At 43.0% G+C, this 18,422-nt stretch overlaps 1 protein-coding gene and 1 pseudogene across 2 annotated transcripts; both read right to left on the bottom strand.

The window, feature by feature from the left end:
- On the bottom strand, nucleotides 1–13,773 carry TACO1 (translational activator of cytochrome c oxidase I). Of its 2 annotated transcripts, XM_090291840.1 has the most exons (6): nucleotides 13,269–13,773; nucleotides 12,859–12,965; nucleotides 8,337–8,464; nucleotides 7,637–7,814; nucleotides 7,148–7,304; nucleotides 1–309 (listed from the first exon to the last, which is right to left on the bottom strand). In XM_090291840.1, the coding sequence occupies exons 1-6, from the start codon at nucleotides 13,546–13,548 to the stop codon at nucleotides 278–280; spliced, it is 882 nt and encodes a 293-aa protein (XP_090147966.1). In that variant the 5' UTR covers nucleotides 13,549–13,773; the 3' UTR covers nucleotides 1–277. The 2 variants fall into 2 exon arrangements, with proteins under 2 accessions (XP_090147966.1, XP_090147965.1); XM_090291839.1 differs by lacking the exon at nucleotides 1–309 and having other exon boundaries at nucleotides 5,544–7,304.
- On the bottom strand, nucleotides 2,950–4,899 carry LOC149998807 (hepatitis A virus cellular receptor 1 homolog; annotated as a pseudogene).
- Nucleotides 13,774–18,422: the final 4,649 nt, after the last annotated feature.

Consider the following 18,422-nt stretch of genomic DNA (forward strand, 5'->3'; position numbering starts at 1 on the left):
AAAAAAAAAAACCTCTTTCACCCAGAATAAAACCCAAACTCCGTCACCCCTTTGGGGTTATCACTCTGTTGAGAATGAGTATAAATAGGCGTATGCTGGAGGTCATAATCTGCCAAAATGAGACTCAGATCTAACCTTTAGTTTTATTGACCTGAGATAAATATTTTTAAGAGACACACTTATGCCAGTAGAAATGAGGTACCTGCTTCATGGTCTGTATCCAAAGGTCTATTCAGCAGCTTCTCTTGGACTACCAGAGCACCTAGTACTTTCTTCATCAAAGCAGTTGTCCTACTCTATTGTAGTTGCCTTTAAGTAAGCATAAAGACAGAAGCTGTCATCCAAATGAGCACGACTGGCATCTTTCACAGCACATTCAAAACACAAATATTTGTTGAATAAATAAACTTCAAATGGGGATATTAGCAATTGAATGTAATTTTCACAAGTGTGCACTTTTAGCTATGTCTTTTCTTTTTCTATGCTGTTTCTCTGCTCACTCTTCATTTCCTCCTATGAAGTCTTCCAGCCGGGCCACGCCTTCTCAAGTCTGTTCCTCTGGTGATGCACTGGATAGATGCCCCTGGATAAGCACCTGAGCCATACCAGACCCCAAGAATCATAAGCTGTCCGTAGTACTAGGGCCTCGGAAAGTGCTGGTCCCATTAGACAGCCCAATCACACACCGGCTACACACTTCTCTTTTTTTTTATTTCAAGAACATAGGGACACTTGAACATGTGACAGGGAATGATAAATACAAATGAATGCTCTTGGGGGATAGCTCAATGAAATTGGTATATAAAAAAAAATAAACCAATAAACCTATCACCTGATTTGATAAAAATTCTTTTAAGTTAGAACATTCATTGCAGGATCTTTTGTAAGATAGACAATCCAAATGTCCATTGACAGGAGACTAGTTAAGTAAATTATTATTTTTAAAGATTTTGTTTATTTATTTTTAGAGGCTGGGAAGGGAGGGAGAAAGAGAGGGAGAGAAACATTGATGTGAGAGAGAAACATCAATCAGTTGCTTCTCATATGTACCCTGACGAGGGACCAAACCTGCAACCCAGGCATGTGCCCTGACCAGGATATTGAACCAGTGACATTTGGATTCTTGAGACAATGCCCAACCAACTGAGCCACACTGGTCAGGGATTTTTTTTTTTTTAAACGGATTTTATTTTTTATTTTTAGAGAGAAAGGAAGGGAGAGAGAAAGGAGGAGAAACATCGATGTGTCGTTGCCTCTCATGCACCCCCAACTGGGGACCTGGCCTGCAACCCAGGCATGTGTCCTGGCTGGGAATCGAACTGGCGACCCTTTGTTTCAGAGGCTGACGCTTAATCCACTGAGCCACACCAGCCAGGGAAGGGCTTAAATAAATTACTGCACATTAATAAATACAATAAAATACTTCGTAGCTACCAAAAAATGATGGAGCAGACTTCTTCATACTAATACTAAAAGATGTCCAGGATATATTGTGAAATGAAAAAAAACAGGTTATAAAGCAGTTTTTAAAAACATTCATTCATACTTAGTGGAAAAAAAAGCCAACATTTATTGAACACTTACTATTACCAGTTTAACATATGGGGTGGGGCAAAAGTAGGTTTATAGTTGTTCATATGGAAAATAATACAATGATTAATAATACAAGAATAAACTGTGTTTCGAGTACTCATAACTGTAAACCTACTTTTGCCCCACCCTGTATATTAACATAATTTAATTCTCAAAATAGCCCTGTAAGCCCTAGCCAGGTAGCTCACTTGGTTTGAGTGTTGTCCAATACTCTAAGGTTTAGGTTTGATCCCCAGTCAGGGCATATACAAGAATCAACCAATGAAAGCATAAATAGGTGAAACAACAAATTGATGTTGCTCTCTCTCCCCTTGCTCTCTTTCTCTTCAAAAAATAAAATAAGTCAATAACTAATTTTTAAAAAGACAGCCCTATGAAATAGGTTATTATCATCACTTTAGAGATGAAGAAATAGCTGCAGAGGCTAAGTTCTCATCCAAGGCTGCTAGCAATTGGCAGTCACAATTTGTTCCCCAGTAGGTTGGTTCCAATAAGTAGAATATAGTTTAATGGTAGTTATATCTTAGGAGATAGGATTAGATGGGACTTTGTTATACATTTCAATAAGGTTTGACTCTTTAAAAAATAATGTTACCTTTCTGTCAGAGACAAAAGGAAGATAAAAAAGAAGAAAAGCAAAAACTGCTATCCCAGTCACCTTCTGGGGACCAAATAGAGAAAGTGATTTCACTTGCCCTGGTCAAATAGCTCAGTTGGTTAGTGTCATCCCAATGCACCAAGGTTGAGGGTTCACTCCCTGGCCAGGGCACATAAAAGAATTAATCAATGAATACATAAGGAAGTGGAACAACAAATTGGTGTTTCTCTCCCCTTCTCTCCCTCTCCCTCTCAAATCAATAAATGAAAATTAAAAAGAAAAAGAGAGAAAATGATTTCAGTCAAGACTAGTGTGGTATCTATCAAAACACTGTTTGGCCAGACCTACTGGCTCATTTCCCTTCATAGAATGTCTCCAGAGCAGTCCCTAAGGATTCAAATAAAAGCCTAAAGTTTGAGGGTCTCTTAGAGTTTGAAGTTTTATTGACTGCTATGCTATGTTTCAGAGGCAGAAAAGATAGGAGCTCAAGCACATGGCTGAATCTCCATAGTGGGCTGAGGTGGAGCCTTCACTGTTCCTATTCAATTCAGCCAGTGCCTCTGGCAGAGCAGGCAGGCAGCTCCGAATCAGATGAGTCAAGGATATGAACAGTATCACAGACAGATACCTCTAACCCACCGAAAGGAAACCTGAAAATGAACCCAAGCCAGCTACAAGGTGCTAGGTGATTTTGTATTGCTAAGACAGTAATCAATACCAAGGCAAATGCAGGCCAGGACCAGATCCCATTCTCTCTCTCTTTTTTTTTTTTTTTTTAGTGATATCACACTGAATTTATTTTCCCATAAAGGAAATAAACATTTATGCACCTCCATAATTTGAAACCCTTGGGGGACTTAAATTGGATTTGCTGATTTGAAGTCCTTTGTGACCAAGGTAGCTCTTTTCCTGTTTACCTAGAGATGATTCCTGCTGGGCACAGGATTCATAAGGTCTAACGAGAACATATGATTCTAAAGTGTTCATTCCATACTTGGGAGCCAGCTCTGCTATGATCAGAAAGATTAAGTTTTCACATAAAAATTCAGGGCCTATTACCAATAAGGTTGACCACACACAGATGAGCTAGAGACGCTCTAACCAGCATCACTGACATGTTGGAATGTGATGGGAATTTGACAGAAAAATCATCCTGGAGCTTAAAAGGGCTCTGCAGGTGAGATTTGGTCATTGTCTTCTGCAAGGAAGGGCAAAAAGCTGGGTCTTAATGTACATTGTAAAGATTGTTCTCAAAGTAGACATTCTCATTTGCTCAGTAGTGCACTGCAGTTTCATTTTGCGAAGTTCCATCCTTAATGTCACTCGATGAAGGTTTGCTTATATGCAACACCTTTCTTCTCACACACAAATATTTTTTGGTGACCATGGCAGCCACAATAATAAGCACTTTCAGGGCCACTGTGGCGAGTCCCATGTAGAGTGCCTTGTTGCTGCTTGTCCATGGATTTTGCTTCAGGCTCACGTGGTTTCTGCTGCTTTGCCCATGGCCATCTGAAGGCTGCGTCAGAGTGCTGTTCCCATCTGTTGGGCAAGAGTTCGATGATGAGCCAGTCATATTTGTTTCCCGTGGTGTGAAAGGCTGGGTTTCTGTTGTCTGCTTTGGAGAAGATGAAGTAGTTTCTGTCTTGAGGTTCGGTGTGGATGAATGCATTGTAGGAAGAGGGGTAGAGATCCTAGGTGATGCTGGAACACTGGTAACCTTAGGTGGAGCTGTTGTAAGGTCTGCTGTTGATGCTGCAGTTGTAGGAGCAGAGGTGAAGACCCTAGGTGATGTTGGAGCACTGGTGACTGAGCTGGCTTTACATCCAATAATATGTTGATTTTCAAATCATTAAACCACCCTGTGTGTTCAACACGGCAACAATACGTGCCACTATCAGACTGGGCTGCATTCTCTATGGTTAAAGACACATTCCCTTTCGAAATCACTCCATTTAGGTTATAACGCTTGTCCTTCTGAAAGGTGACTCAGTGTCCATCTGTTCAGATGAGCTGATCTGAGCACTGAAATGAAGGACATGCCCCTCGGCCCCAGTACATGGTTGTGGTTTCACGAGCTGTTGAGTAGGTGCAGGGTAGCGTGACAGACTGACCTACCACTTCATTAACACGAGCCTGAGAAACTACAGCGTCTGTCCAAAGTAGTATGTGGCCCGTGAAGACTACCCAAGGATGCATGATGATATCAGCCAGTGAGTTAGGAGGCTTCCAGCTTCCAGCTCCTCTGGTTACTGTCCCAGATCCCATTCTTTTGACTTTAAGGTACACCTGACTCTTACCCTGTCACATGCTGTCTCCCTAGTTGGACAATAATGTGACTAGTTTCCTTCAAAAAATAAAGTTTCCCTTGGTCCTGACTGGTGCGGCTTAGTTGACTGGGCATTGTCCTGCAAAGCGAAAGGTTGCCAGTTCGATTCCCGGTGAGGGCACATGCCTGGGTTATGAGTTTGATCCCAGTACAAGAGGCAACCAATCATTTCTCTCTCACATTGATGTTTCTCTCCCTCTCTTTCTCCCTCCTTTCCCCTCTCTCTAAAAATAAGTAAAAATCTAAAAAATATGTTTCCCCTGATAAAAGTAATGCATGATTATAGAAAATAAAACTCAGTTGTAACATCTCCATAAAGATATAACCAGTTTTGACATTTTGGTACAATTCCTTTTAGTCCTTTTTAAAAAGACATATTTTTATGGTATGATGCATATTTTAAAATTGGGACCATACAATGCACATAGTTTTGCATCTTTGTTTCCATTTAATGTATTGTATTTGTTCTGACATAAAATATTCTTTGAAAAAGAATATCTCGTGGCAGAATAACTCATACGCTCTTTATTTAAGTATTCAGTTAAATAGTTACTTAACTAACCTATGTAGCTAAGGGTCTTTACCATATCTAGAGGCAGAACAAGTTCAAGTGAGGTTTCATTTCTGCCTTTCCCGTATTAACTGCAGGCAAGACTGTAAGGCACCACCAGGTGTCAGTGCAGCGCTATCTAGTATGCCTTGATGTAAGAAAATTGGTTACACAAGAATCCATATCAACAAATTCTATTAGAAGACTATTACACATGTGTAGGCAAATTCCCTTCAAGAGTGGACTGTCTTAGTTCAGAAAGGATCACAGTCCATCAAATTAGTTTATATTCAACATTTACAAAACATTATTTTGTAAACAAAGGTCTATCAATACAAGATGTAGTATCAGACCTGTTCTTACCTGTGTGGTACGAGATCGTTTGTGCATAACATGATCTAACTATTTCCTAGGTTGGTTGTGAAAATCAAATAAATAAAATATGAAAGTATATTATAAATTATGAAGCAGCATTCAAACTTTAAATTGCTCTATTTTAATGATACTTGAATGAGTAATCTCCTATAAAACCTAAAGAATCCCAAGTAATATCATGATTATGAAATGAGTTACACATAAGAGCATATACTTTGGCATGCTCATAGATTATTTCACTGGTTTTTCTTCCCCTAGCCTTCATTCTCTAGCTGTTTTAAGTCATCATATAATTAGTAATGTTCTTCATAGAAGCTGAAGTTATCATTTATAACTAATGTGACTTTAGTTCTTTTCCATCCTCATTTACCTGAGGCTTCTTCAGGAAAATTACTCTGAACTCAGATCTGGCTTAACTTATAAGTAGCTGAATAGCAGAGATCAGAAAAGCCACTCCAGGCCTGACATGCTTGATGGGCTCTAGCACAGGTAGCTGGCACTCCTGATCTCTAAACCCATGTGACTCTTGGAAGCAAAAGGCATCAAAGACCCTATTTCCCACTTGGCCAGGCTTCTGACTAAGCCTTCACTCTTCCTTCTGTTCTCATTTCCCCTCCAGTTCCCAGTACCCCATCATCTGGCATCAGCGATGAAGAGGAGCTAGGGTTGGGCATTCTGGAAATGAAGCAACTTTCAACACCAGCTTGATATGGCCTTTTCTGAGAGTAGCCTAATCTGCTGACTGGTCCACTATGACAAATCTCAGAAAACACAGAGCCCTGGCAAGGCAGGGCCTGGGAGTCTCTTATCATTGGCACTTGATTTCCTACTGGGCAGGAGCCTTAAGCTCCCTGGCAGAATAAGGGCACAAAGGCCACAAAAAGAGAACAAGGATGTGTGCACAGCAGCTTGTACTGCCCTGGGATAGCTCCAGAAGAGAACAGTCCTGTGTCTTCCCCCTAAGGTCCTATGTCTTAGAGCAGGATCTAACACAGGGCACCAACTGAACAGCTAGTGCTCTTGGTAACTACTTCCTGGTACAGTTCCTGGTTGGAGTTCCTGGTGTTTGATAAATATCTGTTGCATGAATGAATAACAGTTTTAGGCCATTGGACCAGCACTAGAGCACGGAGTACCTGGAGAGAGCTACATTTCTATAGTCAATCAAAAACATAAACAACAGTCCTAGGATTGGAGAAATGGAACTAGGCTTATATACTTGAAAGGAAGTCAAGAGAGTCCCAACAGCTGGACACAAACCCAGGAAAACTCAAAGGTCATAAAACAACAATGCAGCAACCCAGATCAATCACTGTTATTACTTAAGAGAGTTTCTAGTTACATGGGCCCTCACAGCACCTACCATCCTCATAAGGGCCAGCTTCCTGAGATCAGTCTGACTAGCTGACTAGCCCCACTCTGCATCCAGGAGGGAGGGGGGGGGGACTCATCCAGGAGGGCTCTGACACACCCACAGAGCGAACAAAGAGGCCCCAAAGAAGTATGGAGATTCCTGTGTCCACAGAGCTGTATGTCTTATGCTTCTGAACCTGGTAGGCCCCCGGCCTGCTTCAGTCTTAGAAGACACTGCAGAAGCTTGTGCTCAGGAACAAACTGCCAATTGCCTAGGAAGGAGCCAGAGGGCACATACAGTCTGGTTACTCAATGTTGTCATAGACCTTGATCACATCCTCATAGTTACCGAGGGCCTGGATGAGATGGGCTGCCCGCTCCAGGTCAGGATCAGCCAGCCGCACCATTGTGTTGGGGATGAACTCTAATGTACAGGACGCAGGACACAAGCCCAGGGAGTCCAGCTTCTTCCTCACTTGATGCAGTGAAGAGGCATCACAAATAAACTAGGGACAAAGCAAAGTCAGGAGATGAGGAGCCGGGAGATAATAGGACAAAGCTGGTCAGAATGTTACAAAAGCCTGAATGGAACTACTATAGCCCTGGGTTTAAGCTCTTCAGTGGCAGCAATATTGCTTTCAATTTTTCTGAATCCTTCTCATAGTCCTTAGTAGAGTAAGTTCTACCCAGTATTCACCTAACAAATGTTTGTGCAATATATAAAATTTTTTATCTCACTTGTACCCTAGGTGCAGGAAAGAAACTGAGAGAGGCAGGCCTTAATGAAGCTATCAATGCCCTCCCAGAAGTCCACCAAACACTATGACTTCATACTCACTTGAAAAATGTTTTTTTCTTCTTCATCTTCAGTTTCCTTGACATCCTCAGCTCCTGCTTCAATTGCCAGCTCCAGGGCACGCTCTAAGTTCACTTCTTTCTTCTCTTTGTCCTCCACTCCAACCACGATCACCCCTTTTCTGTCAAAGGCGTGGCGAGCTCCTTCAGCCATTATTCCTCTGATAGGAAGGGAAAGAGGCCAGAACAAATGCCTTCAGACACTCAGCCTCCACACCACGCTGCACAGCACTGTCCCTTTCCTACCCAGCCTCTGGAATATATATAGACACAGAGCAGCTCTCTTCCTGAAGAAGATGCAGCTATACCACTGGGCAACGGAATAATCCAAATATATCCGCATCCTCTATTTTCTGCCCTGATTTAAGTTTGGAAGATGCAAAGACTTTACACATCAATTCCTATACCACTTAGATCCAGTCCTGGTGGTACATTTGGAGACCTAGACATTATAAGGCTACAGATGGGATAATGGGACCAAAAAGCCCCTTCAACACTTACAAAAGTCTTTTGGATCCTGCCTAGTGCAGAACACATTAAGAGGGAGTAAATTTTCCCATTTAGATTTTGCTAAGGATGAAGCATGTGTAAAATTTGTATCACCATCAGAAAGGACAGTACTTTCCTTTCACAGAATTAGAAACTAAAGGCTCCATCCCTTTCCACTTTCCTCACACACCTACCCATTTTTGTTCAGGATATGTTTGATGTCCGAACGGCACTTGGGGCCACTGTTAGATAATGCCTCAACGAGCAGAGAAGAGCCACCAGGGCCTCGACACTCATACAACAAATGAACGTCCTTGGTTTTCTGTAAAAACAACATAAACACATGGTTGCGTCTCCCAATTTCCCTTCTACATGCCAGCCCAGAACCACAGGCACCACCCCCATAAAGTTGACTCCATGGGATAGGCTCATTGGGGTGGAACCTAGGCTCCCAAGTCTTCATTTTTATTCCCACCCTCTGACAGGAGGCCCATAGGACCAGCTTTTAAGGTAATTAGAACTACTATCCCTTACCTGGAAGGGAGTCTGTTTCCCTGATCCCTGAACAATTAATTAGCCATCTCTCAGCTTTGCTTCCTCCACTCCCCAGCTGAATTCCACACCCACCCTCCCTCCCTATCATTCCCACCAAGACTCATCCTCCTACACCCTAACCCTTACAAAATCCACCTGTGATCCTATCCCTGGGCTGCTGAGTACTGCTACACAAAATTGCATACCTATGCCTTTTCTTAAGAGCCACTGAAAATATCATCATCTCAAAAATTCAAACACTCAATCACAAACTATAATGACCAATCTCATCGGGACCTCCCACGCCACCTTGCCCATGCATCTGACCTTTACCACTTCCTCTAAGCATCTTGCCTGATAACTTCTCCCTTCCTCTTTCACAAAAGAAAAAAAGGTCTACCGGATGGGGGAAAACCCTCTGACTCCACCACTTTATCTATACCACAGCCAACGTGAAGGCAGTATTTATGATAGTGTATAGGCTCTGGAGTCTGTCTCTTTTCAGTTCTGTCATTTTCTGTGTGACTTGGTCAAGTTGCTTAATCTTTCTGTGTCTTAGCTTCCACTTAAGATTGTTCTAAGGATTCAGTGAGATAATGCATACAGATTTCTTATCAAAATGCTTGACCTGAAGTAAGCACTCAACTATTATCTATTAAGATGATTATTACTTCAAGACTTCCAATCAAGATGGTAGCATAAGTAAACATGTCTCACCTCCTCGCGCAACCACATCAAAATTACACCTAAAATATAGACCAACCATCACTCAGAACCATCAGAAATTGAGTAGAATTGAAGTCTGACAACTATGGACTTAAAGAAACCACATCCATCCAGACTGGTAGGAGGGATGGAGACACGGAATGAGCTCGCCCACATCCACTGGTTTGGCTCAGTGGATTGAGCGTCGGCCTGCGAGCTAAGTGTCGCTGGTTCGATCTTCCAGTCAGGGCACATCAGAGAAGGAAAACTCTGACTCCAAAAAACCTCCGCTGCCTTGCGGCATACCTCTTCAGGGGAAAGGCTAAGGGAGTAAACCCCGACAGAAAATCCGGAGCCGGAGTCCCTAAGGCGGTTTGACGTTGTAGTCAACACCGGCAACTCCTGCGGCGCACCTGAAGCCAAGCTGTATTGACTCCGTCTTTCCCTTGGATCCCTCAGCTGCGAAGAGAGGGGGGGTCTGCTGCACGGGCAACAGCAGACCCTCCATATCACCCTGCCCAGGCTCTGTAGCTTCAGCTTCACTGGAGAGGACACTCCAGCGTCATCGTAAGATGTCGATTCAACACGGGAGGAGACAGATACCGTGTCACTCCCGAGTCGGACTGCACAACCATTCTCGGCGGTGCAGATAGACACTTAAGAAGCTACACCATCGTCTCTCAAGACGGATGGCTGCCGACGGATAAAAACTCAGGAGCAAAGAGTCTCAGCCCCACACCAGGCCCCCAGTGCCAGGGGGATAAGTCCCCATAACTCTGGCTGCAAAAACCAGTGGGGATTGAGTCAATGGAAGAAACTTCTGGAGTCCTAAGCAGTTCCTGTTAAAGAACCCATGCATGAACTAACTCAGACTCACTCCCTCTGAGCTCAAGCTTGGTAGCAGCTTGAAAGGTACTAGTGGAATACAGGGAGGAACTGAAGCGTCTGGCATCAAGGCAGAACAGAAAGTGGGGCAGGGGCCATTGTCCCTTTTCTGAACCCCCACCCCAACAGAGCCACATAGCCTGCACATGGGTGCCATATCTGAGACTCCATCAAACTGTTTAACACTGTTTGCCCCACCCTGGAGATTCCCTGAGACTCCATCCCACCCAACTTACGGGCCCACCCACGTTATGAATGGCTGGTCTTGGCTCATGCTTCACAACTTTCTAAATCCTATCAAACAAGCAACAGATGGCCTCAGTGAGCTCGTAGTCCCCAGCCCCCGTAACTCTTGCTAAGTGGCCCCAGGCCCAGCACTAGCAGAAGCAAGCCTAGATTCACAGCTTGGCTTCACCTGGGAATCTCCAAACCCAGCACAAGTAGTAGCCACCTCAGATTGCTTTATAGCTCAGGCAGGGTGGCCCTGGGCAGAACATATGTGAGGGCTGACCTTGGCCTGCACCGCCCGGGAAACCCTAGAGATGGCGCACCCAGTGGACAACTGGATAGCTACAGACCACATCAGAGCACCACCACCTTGCCTCTACACAGCTGATCCTCCACAGAGGGCTGAGGTTATTGGTCAGTGGTCACAGCCAGTCCTTGTAGCTGATTGGCCTGGGTAAATCCTTCCCACTGACCTGCCAACAGCAATCCAGGCTCAACTACAAGAGGAGGGTATACTCAGCCCATACGAAGTGTGCACCCCAAGTACCCAGCCTGGGTGATAGGGGAGGCTGTGCCACTGGACCCTACAGGACACCTACTACATTAGGCCATACTAGCAAAACACGAAGTCAAAGCAGCTCTACCTAATACACAGAAACAAACACAGGAAGGAAGCGAAAATGAGGAGATAAAGAAACATGACCCAAATGAAAGAACAGATCAAAACTCCAGAAAAAGAGCTAAACAAAATTGAGATAAGCAATCTATCAGATGTAAATTCAAAACACCGATAATAAGGATATTCAAGAAACTTAGTGAGGACCTCAGCGGCATAAAAAAGATCCAATCAGAAACAAAGGATTCACTAATTGAAATAAAGAAAAATTTACAGGGACACAACAGTAGAGAGGATGAAGTCAAGAATCAAATCAATGATTTGGAACATAAGGAAGCAAAAAACAACCAATCAGAACAGGAGGAAGAAAAAAGAATCCAAAAAAATGAGGATAGTGTAAGCAGCCTCTGGGTCAACTCTAGAGGTCTAATATTCGCATCATGCCAGAAGGAGAAGAGAAAGAGCAAGAAATTGAAAACCTATTTGAAAAAATAACGGAAGAAAACTTCCCTAATTTGGTGAAAGAAATAGACACGCAAGTCCAGGAAGCACAGAGAGTCCCAAACAAGATGGATGCAGAGACCCATCCTAAGACACATCGTAATTAAAATGCCAAGGTTAAAGATAAATAGCAAATCTAAAAGCAGCAAGAGAAAAGCAGTTCATTACCTATAGGGGAGTTCCCATAAGACTGTCAGCTGATTTCTGAAAAGAAACTTTGCAGGCTAGAAGGGACTGAAAAGAAATATTTAAAGTCATGAAAAACAGGGACCTAGAGCCAAAATTGCTCTACCCAGCAAAGATGTCATTTAGAATCAAAGGGCAGATAAAAGCTTTCCAGAAAAAAAACAAACAAACACTGAAGGAGTTCGTCATCACCAAACCATTATTATATGAAATGTTAAAGGGACTTATTTAAAAAAAAAGAAGATCAAAACTATGAACAGTAAAATGGCAATAAATACGTATCAGCAATTGAATCTAAAAAAAACAAACTAAGCAAACAAGAACAGAGACAGAATCATGGATACAGAGAGCATTTGATGATTGCCTGGTGGGAGACAGTGTGTGGGAGAGTGGATGAAGAGGTGAGGGGATTAAGAAGTACAGATATGTAGCCACAGAATAGCCATGAGGATGTAAAGTACAGCATAGGAAATAGAGTAGCCAAAGAACTTATACACATGACCCATGGACATGAACAATAGTTCAGGGATTGCCTGAAGAAGTGGGGGGTGCTGGGTGGAGAGGGGCAAAGGGGAAATTTGGGACAACTATAATAGCATAATCGATAAAATATAATTTAAAAAAAAGATAATTATTACTTCTTCAGCTCCTTTCCACTTGTCCTAAAGGAATAGATGTCCCCTCACCTGGGCTCTATCGCTCTCATCCAAATCCTCTCTTTCTACTGGCTTTTCTCTTTTGGGTATAAATATCAGAAAAACAAACACTCCTCAATCTAACATCAGGGCTTTTCCCACCCTGTGCCCATTCTTTCTATCTCATCTTCTCACAACTCAGCCAAGCAGTCCTAGGCTCTGGTTCTGTACATTATCTATTCATCCTATTCTTGATTTGATCCCATAACCGATGGCCAAGAAGAGCCATCAATAGGCTGTGGATTGAAGATGTCAACCACATTGCTACCCTTCTCTCTGATAATTTAAGGAGTGTTTGGTGGCCTTTCAGACATGGGCTCTTTAGGGGCTCTGATCAATAACAAGAATTTCAAATTGAGAACACACCTGTATTTTCAGCGATGCCTCAATCGTTGACTTGGGCATGTGCTTTTGCCGACACACCTCTAAGATATTGGCCAGGTGGCTGTTGAACTCAGGGTTGGGGCCTCCTTCTAAGATAAGAAAAGAACAAGCAAGGTAATCTCATTTCATCATATCCAGACATACACCCCCTCATTACCCCCCAAAAAGTGGCAAGTCATCACCACTTTGTTCTGGGTTAGTTTAGAACACTTTATCCAATGTTTGTATAGAATACGGAGGAGAAATATTTTGGAAAAGTTTTTTAACTCGCTCTGTCTTTAAGAAAATGAAGGGCCAACGATCGGCCCAGCTCCCGGAGGCAAAAGAGGGAAATGAGGCCTTGGGCACAGAGGGCAGCGGGGACCAGCGGTGGGTGACTGTCAGGTTCTCACCTTTAACCGCTAGTCGGATGCTCAAACAAAGCTTGGAGAAGATGCGGCTCCTCTCAGTGTCCTTGGGACCCTTGATGTGTCGGACTTTGGACCACTTGTTGTGCCCCGCGGGTGCCGCCGTGGTGAGGTGCAACATCCGCCTCAGAGCGGGGCTACAGCCCGGAGGGTCAGGCTGGGAGCCTGGGGAGACGCACGGGAGAGCCGCCCAGACTCCAGGGCCTCGTGCCCGCAAGCATGGTGCAGCGGTCCTGCTCCGGCTGACAGCAGCCCAAGCCGCCATGGGCTCCGACCCTGGGCCAAGGTCAGCAAGAGCTGAGAAAGGGCAGCGACCAAAAAGTCGGCCCGTCCAGCCCACCGCCGGAACAAATGGGTACGGAGCCTGCGGTCGCCTCCACCTATCACTAGTGACTCAAAGGCTCAGGCCCGCCGGGAGCAGCCCAAACTCGATGGATTCGGCCGGGTCCCCGCGGCAGCCGGGTGTGGGGCCTCTCGATGGTGTAACGCACTTCCCTTCCCCCGTCCGTTCTAAAAACGCTTCCCCACGGCACTCAAAACCCGTTCCGCCACTGCACGCACTCGCTCCTCTGTTACCCAGGCTCAAAGGTGGGGTGACGTGAAGCGAGCCCAGTCTCAGTCCCTCCCGGTTGTCTGGGGAGCTCAGGACTTGATTTCCCACAATAATCTAGTAGAGATAGATCTGAGTTATGAAATTGATTTTGCTTCTGAATTGCTTGCGAACTTTGAGCAGGTACAGAATGATAAATATTTTGTTGTTGCAAAGAAACATCTACTTGAACAACCTTATTTTACAGGAAAAGAAATCACGGCCCAGAGCTGAGATTTGCCTAATTATTTAGTCTCTCTGAACTTCCTCTTCGGTATTTGAAAATAAGGATGCTGCTAGTACTTGCTTTACCAACATAAGAAGGTTAAAAACACAAAATAAGCCCTTGGAGTTTTGAAATAATAAACCTTATGTAAATAGTGTTGAAGCCCCCCCTAAATGCATGAGACGGATTGAGATTTAGATGAGACACAGGCCATTCTGGAGAAGGAGGATAATCAGGAGAGCCTTCTGGAGCCAAACTCCCCTCTCCATTTTCTTTCTGCCCTCCCAAAAGGGAAAGCTGAATCCATTAGGAGGATAAAGTAGAGAAGAAGCAAAGTGGCAAATGCTGAGAAACGTTCTAGTGGCTCCCCATACCATTAAATCCAAAGGACTTGGTCTGTTAGATAAAGAGCAGCAGAGTGTGAAGTTTAAACTTGTGGCCTCTGAAATTAGCCTGGGTGTAATAGTCCATTGTTACACTTACTAGTGTAACCTTGGGCAAACCACTGAGCCACACCAGCTAGGGCCATCCATTTTTATTACCAAATAACATTCCATTGTATGAATATACCACATTTTATTTATATATTTATCTGTTGATGGACATTTGGGTTGCTTCCAGCTTTTGACTATCATCATAAATAATGCTGTTATGAACATTCATGTAGAAGTGTTTTTGTGGGCATATGTTTTAATTTTTCTTGGGTATATACCTAAAAATAGAGTTCATGTGTCATATTGTTATTCTACATTTAACCTTTAGAGGAACTACCAGACTGTTGCCTAAAGTGGTTGCGTCATTTTACATTCCCATCATCATTGTATGAGGTTTCCATTTCTCCACATCCTTGCCAACACTTTTTGATTATAGCTGTTGTCATCCTAGTGGGCATGAAGTGGTAGCACACTGTGGTTTTGATTTATATTTCTCCAATGATGGATGATGTTGAGCATCTTTTTATATGCTTACTAGCTATTCATATACAGTATTACTTCTTGTAATTTAAAAATATATCGTGTACCTTTAATCCAATGTGTCAATATATTTCAATAACAACAGGAAAAATATATAGTTTAATATGGTACTTTAAGTAGATTTCTAATTAATGGAATTTATAATCACAAATAAGTATAGAGGCCAAAACAAAGCAACTGCCCTGGACCAGTCAGCCTTAGTCCATCAGGGCAAACCTTTAGTCCAACAAAGTCAGGCTTATTGGCTCACTGCAATAAGGGTAACCACACCAGAGGGAGGTAGGGTGTCTCACCAAAGGAAAAGATAGTAATTGTAGGATAGAGGGGAAGGGTGGAGGTTAGGTGAAATTTCAATGAAATAGTTTGATAGGCTCAAAGGAACACAGAGCTATATGAAAAGACGATCGACATAAACTTTAGTCTGCAAAGCAGACCCAGGGTTCAGTTTCCTTGGAAACTACGAAGTTAAAAAATGTAGAATGTTGTGTTCAGAAACCCCTGCTCTGAAGCTATACACCTGGGTTGGAAATCAAGGCTGCTTCCCTGTCAAAATGACTTAGGTTCTCTTAAGCAAGACTGTAAGGCTTCATTCTCGCTGATACAATTTCAAACAGGAAACTAACAATTTATGATGTTAGAGAACAAAGTTTTTGAGTGAATTAAAAAAGTAGTCTCTCAGAGAAGGGAATTGTTGTGACACTTTAAGTTGTAGTGTGTACTTAGGAAGAAGATTGATTCCTGTTAACTCTGCGGCTGCTTTTATCTGTGTGTTCATCTGTGATGAATGGCAGGGAAGATTTTTTTACCTTCTCAGTCTGAGCAAGTGTCTACTGTCTCGAGATAAATTCACAGGTGACTGAACAATCTCTAGAGGCCTGGTTTTCAGGATCACTGAAGTCATTAACTAACAATGAGCCTTGGATGTGAAAGACTGGCTGAAGACATCGTTCTGTTAGATATGAGTGTGTGTTGTCCACACTAACAGCTCTAAACAAATAAGATGACACCAGTTAGCAGTCCAGATACTTTGTTATTATGATGGTGTGGCAGAGGCATGGCTGCTGATTCACCATTTTATTTCTTCTTCCTAGGCACATGGGAAGACTACGTTTCTTGATCTTCCTTGAAGTTAGGCTGGAATCATGTGACTAAGTTTGGCAGATAGGGGCAGAAGTGAGTAAATACCTCCAGGCCTATCCTTGAAGGCCTTATGTTTCGGATACTATAGCTACAAAAGGAGGACAGCTGAGCAACTTCTAGAGGACTTCATGTAAGCCAGTGATTTTCAATCTCTTTCATCTCTTGGGACACATAAACTAATTACTAAAATTCTGTGGCACACCAAAAATATACTTTTTCCTATCTGACAAAAAAATTAGTATAATTTTGATTCATTTACACCAGACGAATTGTTGTGTTGGTTGCTGACATTTTTTTTTTATTTGACAATCTAAGGGAAAAGAGGTCAGTGCCCCTGATTAAACAGTCAGGTATTGCATTTAAAAATTCTTGTGGCGCATGGGATGAAAACTGTTGATGTAAGCAAAAACCCAAACTTCTGTTGTGTTCAGTCTCTGAGGTTTTTTTCTTCTTTTTCTGCAGTACAACCTGGTCTATTGAGATGAATAGTCAGTATTATTCTCCCAGCCTTTCCCTTACAAACCAGAGCAGGAACCTCATGCATTTTCCCCAAAATACACATTGTCAGACCATACAGCACAGTTCTAACAGAGCCAGCAGATGCTCACTTTGCCATGTAAAACTTAAATTCCCCAAGTACATACTTTCCTTCACAGACCCAATGCCACCCCTGGCTCCACTCTTCTGACAGAATGGCAGGCACTCCTACATTCTGGCTCATCAAAGTATCACAATTCACTTTTCTTTCTTTCCTTGAAATGGCCCAACAATAAAAATAAATGGGGGGGGGGGTATTCATCCAGGACTCAGAAATTTAGATAGTTGTGGGAACAGGAACTCCTTTTCCATCCTACCACTTTGGGGGAATTGGCTTGGACTTGGAAACTCTGATCATCACATTAGAGCCTGGTATCCAAACCCACAGGATTTGGGAGTTATCATTTCTTTTGTCATTCTTCCACTAGATTACTGAATCCTGATTATCCCATCTCTTAAACCTTTTCAATCATAACCTAGTGTCCTTTCCCACTGCTCCTTAGTTCAGGCTTTTTTTCTTTTCCCCTCACTTCGGCTATTGTAATAGGTAAACTGACTCCCTGCCTCACCCCCCTGACTCAGAGGTACTTTCTTCACTACTTTCTTAAATGCGATTCTGGGCATGACTTCCCTCTATGTAAAATTTCCAGTCTCATACTGGAGTAAGGTCTAATCTTCCTGCAAAGCACAAAAGATTCTGATCTGGCTCCTGCCTACTCCTCTAGCTACATTTCCCACCAGCCCCCATATAGAATCCCACATCAACTTGTAATTCTCTGAATATGACCATGCTCTTTCTTGCATTTATAGATTGTTACCTGGATGTTTTCTCTGCCTTTAATGCCTTTCCCTATTCCCAGAGAACTCCTACTCAGCCTTTAAAACCCAGTTCAAGCATCTGCCTTGTGAAGTTTACCCTGACCCTCCCTGGCTCCCACCCAGTCATAGGTGATCACCAACTCCTCGGGGCTACCAGCGAGCCTGAACACACCTGTTACCGCTCAACACTGACAGTATTTGTTTATGTGGGTGTCTCCTCTGGTAGACTGTGAGCAAGTTGAGGGTCATGGCCCCTGGCATGGAGTAGGTGCTCTGAGTTTTGTGAAAGGCTATCAGAGAGTGGTGAGATGGGATGGAGTCTAGTCCAGCCAGTGTCTCTGAAACACGACCACAGTGGCAGAATGGAAAGAACTGAATTTATCACAAGACAAAATTCAGTCAACCTATACATGTTCAAGTTTTATTACAAAGTATGATGGACAAAAAATACGGTCTTATACAGGAGGCTGAAACAGAATGAAAGGGTGAAAATTAGGTTTAATATACCTAATTAAGCAAGAAATAAAATCATAGACATAACACTCCATTCTCAGGTGCCTTTGAAATAGCCTTCAATGGGGTTTACCATTGTGGTTTCACAGCACAGTGTTAAAATTTTATTATAAGCCCTGTGTACAATCAGTCCTGTGAAAATAATATCTTAAAAAGAAAAATGGTTACAGTACAGTTCTGCAAGGGGAAGCTTCCTCTCCACCTGACCCTAGGATGCCACAAAACCTACAGTGTAGAGGAACAGTTTAAATATATAACAAGAAAGTAAGTTCAGACACACTAGGCTAAAGGGGACAGAGATTGATTGGCTAGAGCTTAACATTTCAGAGAACAAGAAATCT

Source organism: Furipterus horrens, unplaced genomic scaffold (assembly GCF_987537825.1).
Source record: "Furipterus horrens unplaced genomic scaffold, mFurHor1.1.pri manual_scaffold_11, whole genome shotgun sequence".
Taxonomy (NCBI): domain Eukaryota; kingdom Metazoa; phylum Chordata; class Mammalia; order Chiroptera; family Furipteridae; genus Furipterus; species Furipterus horrens.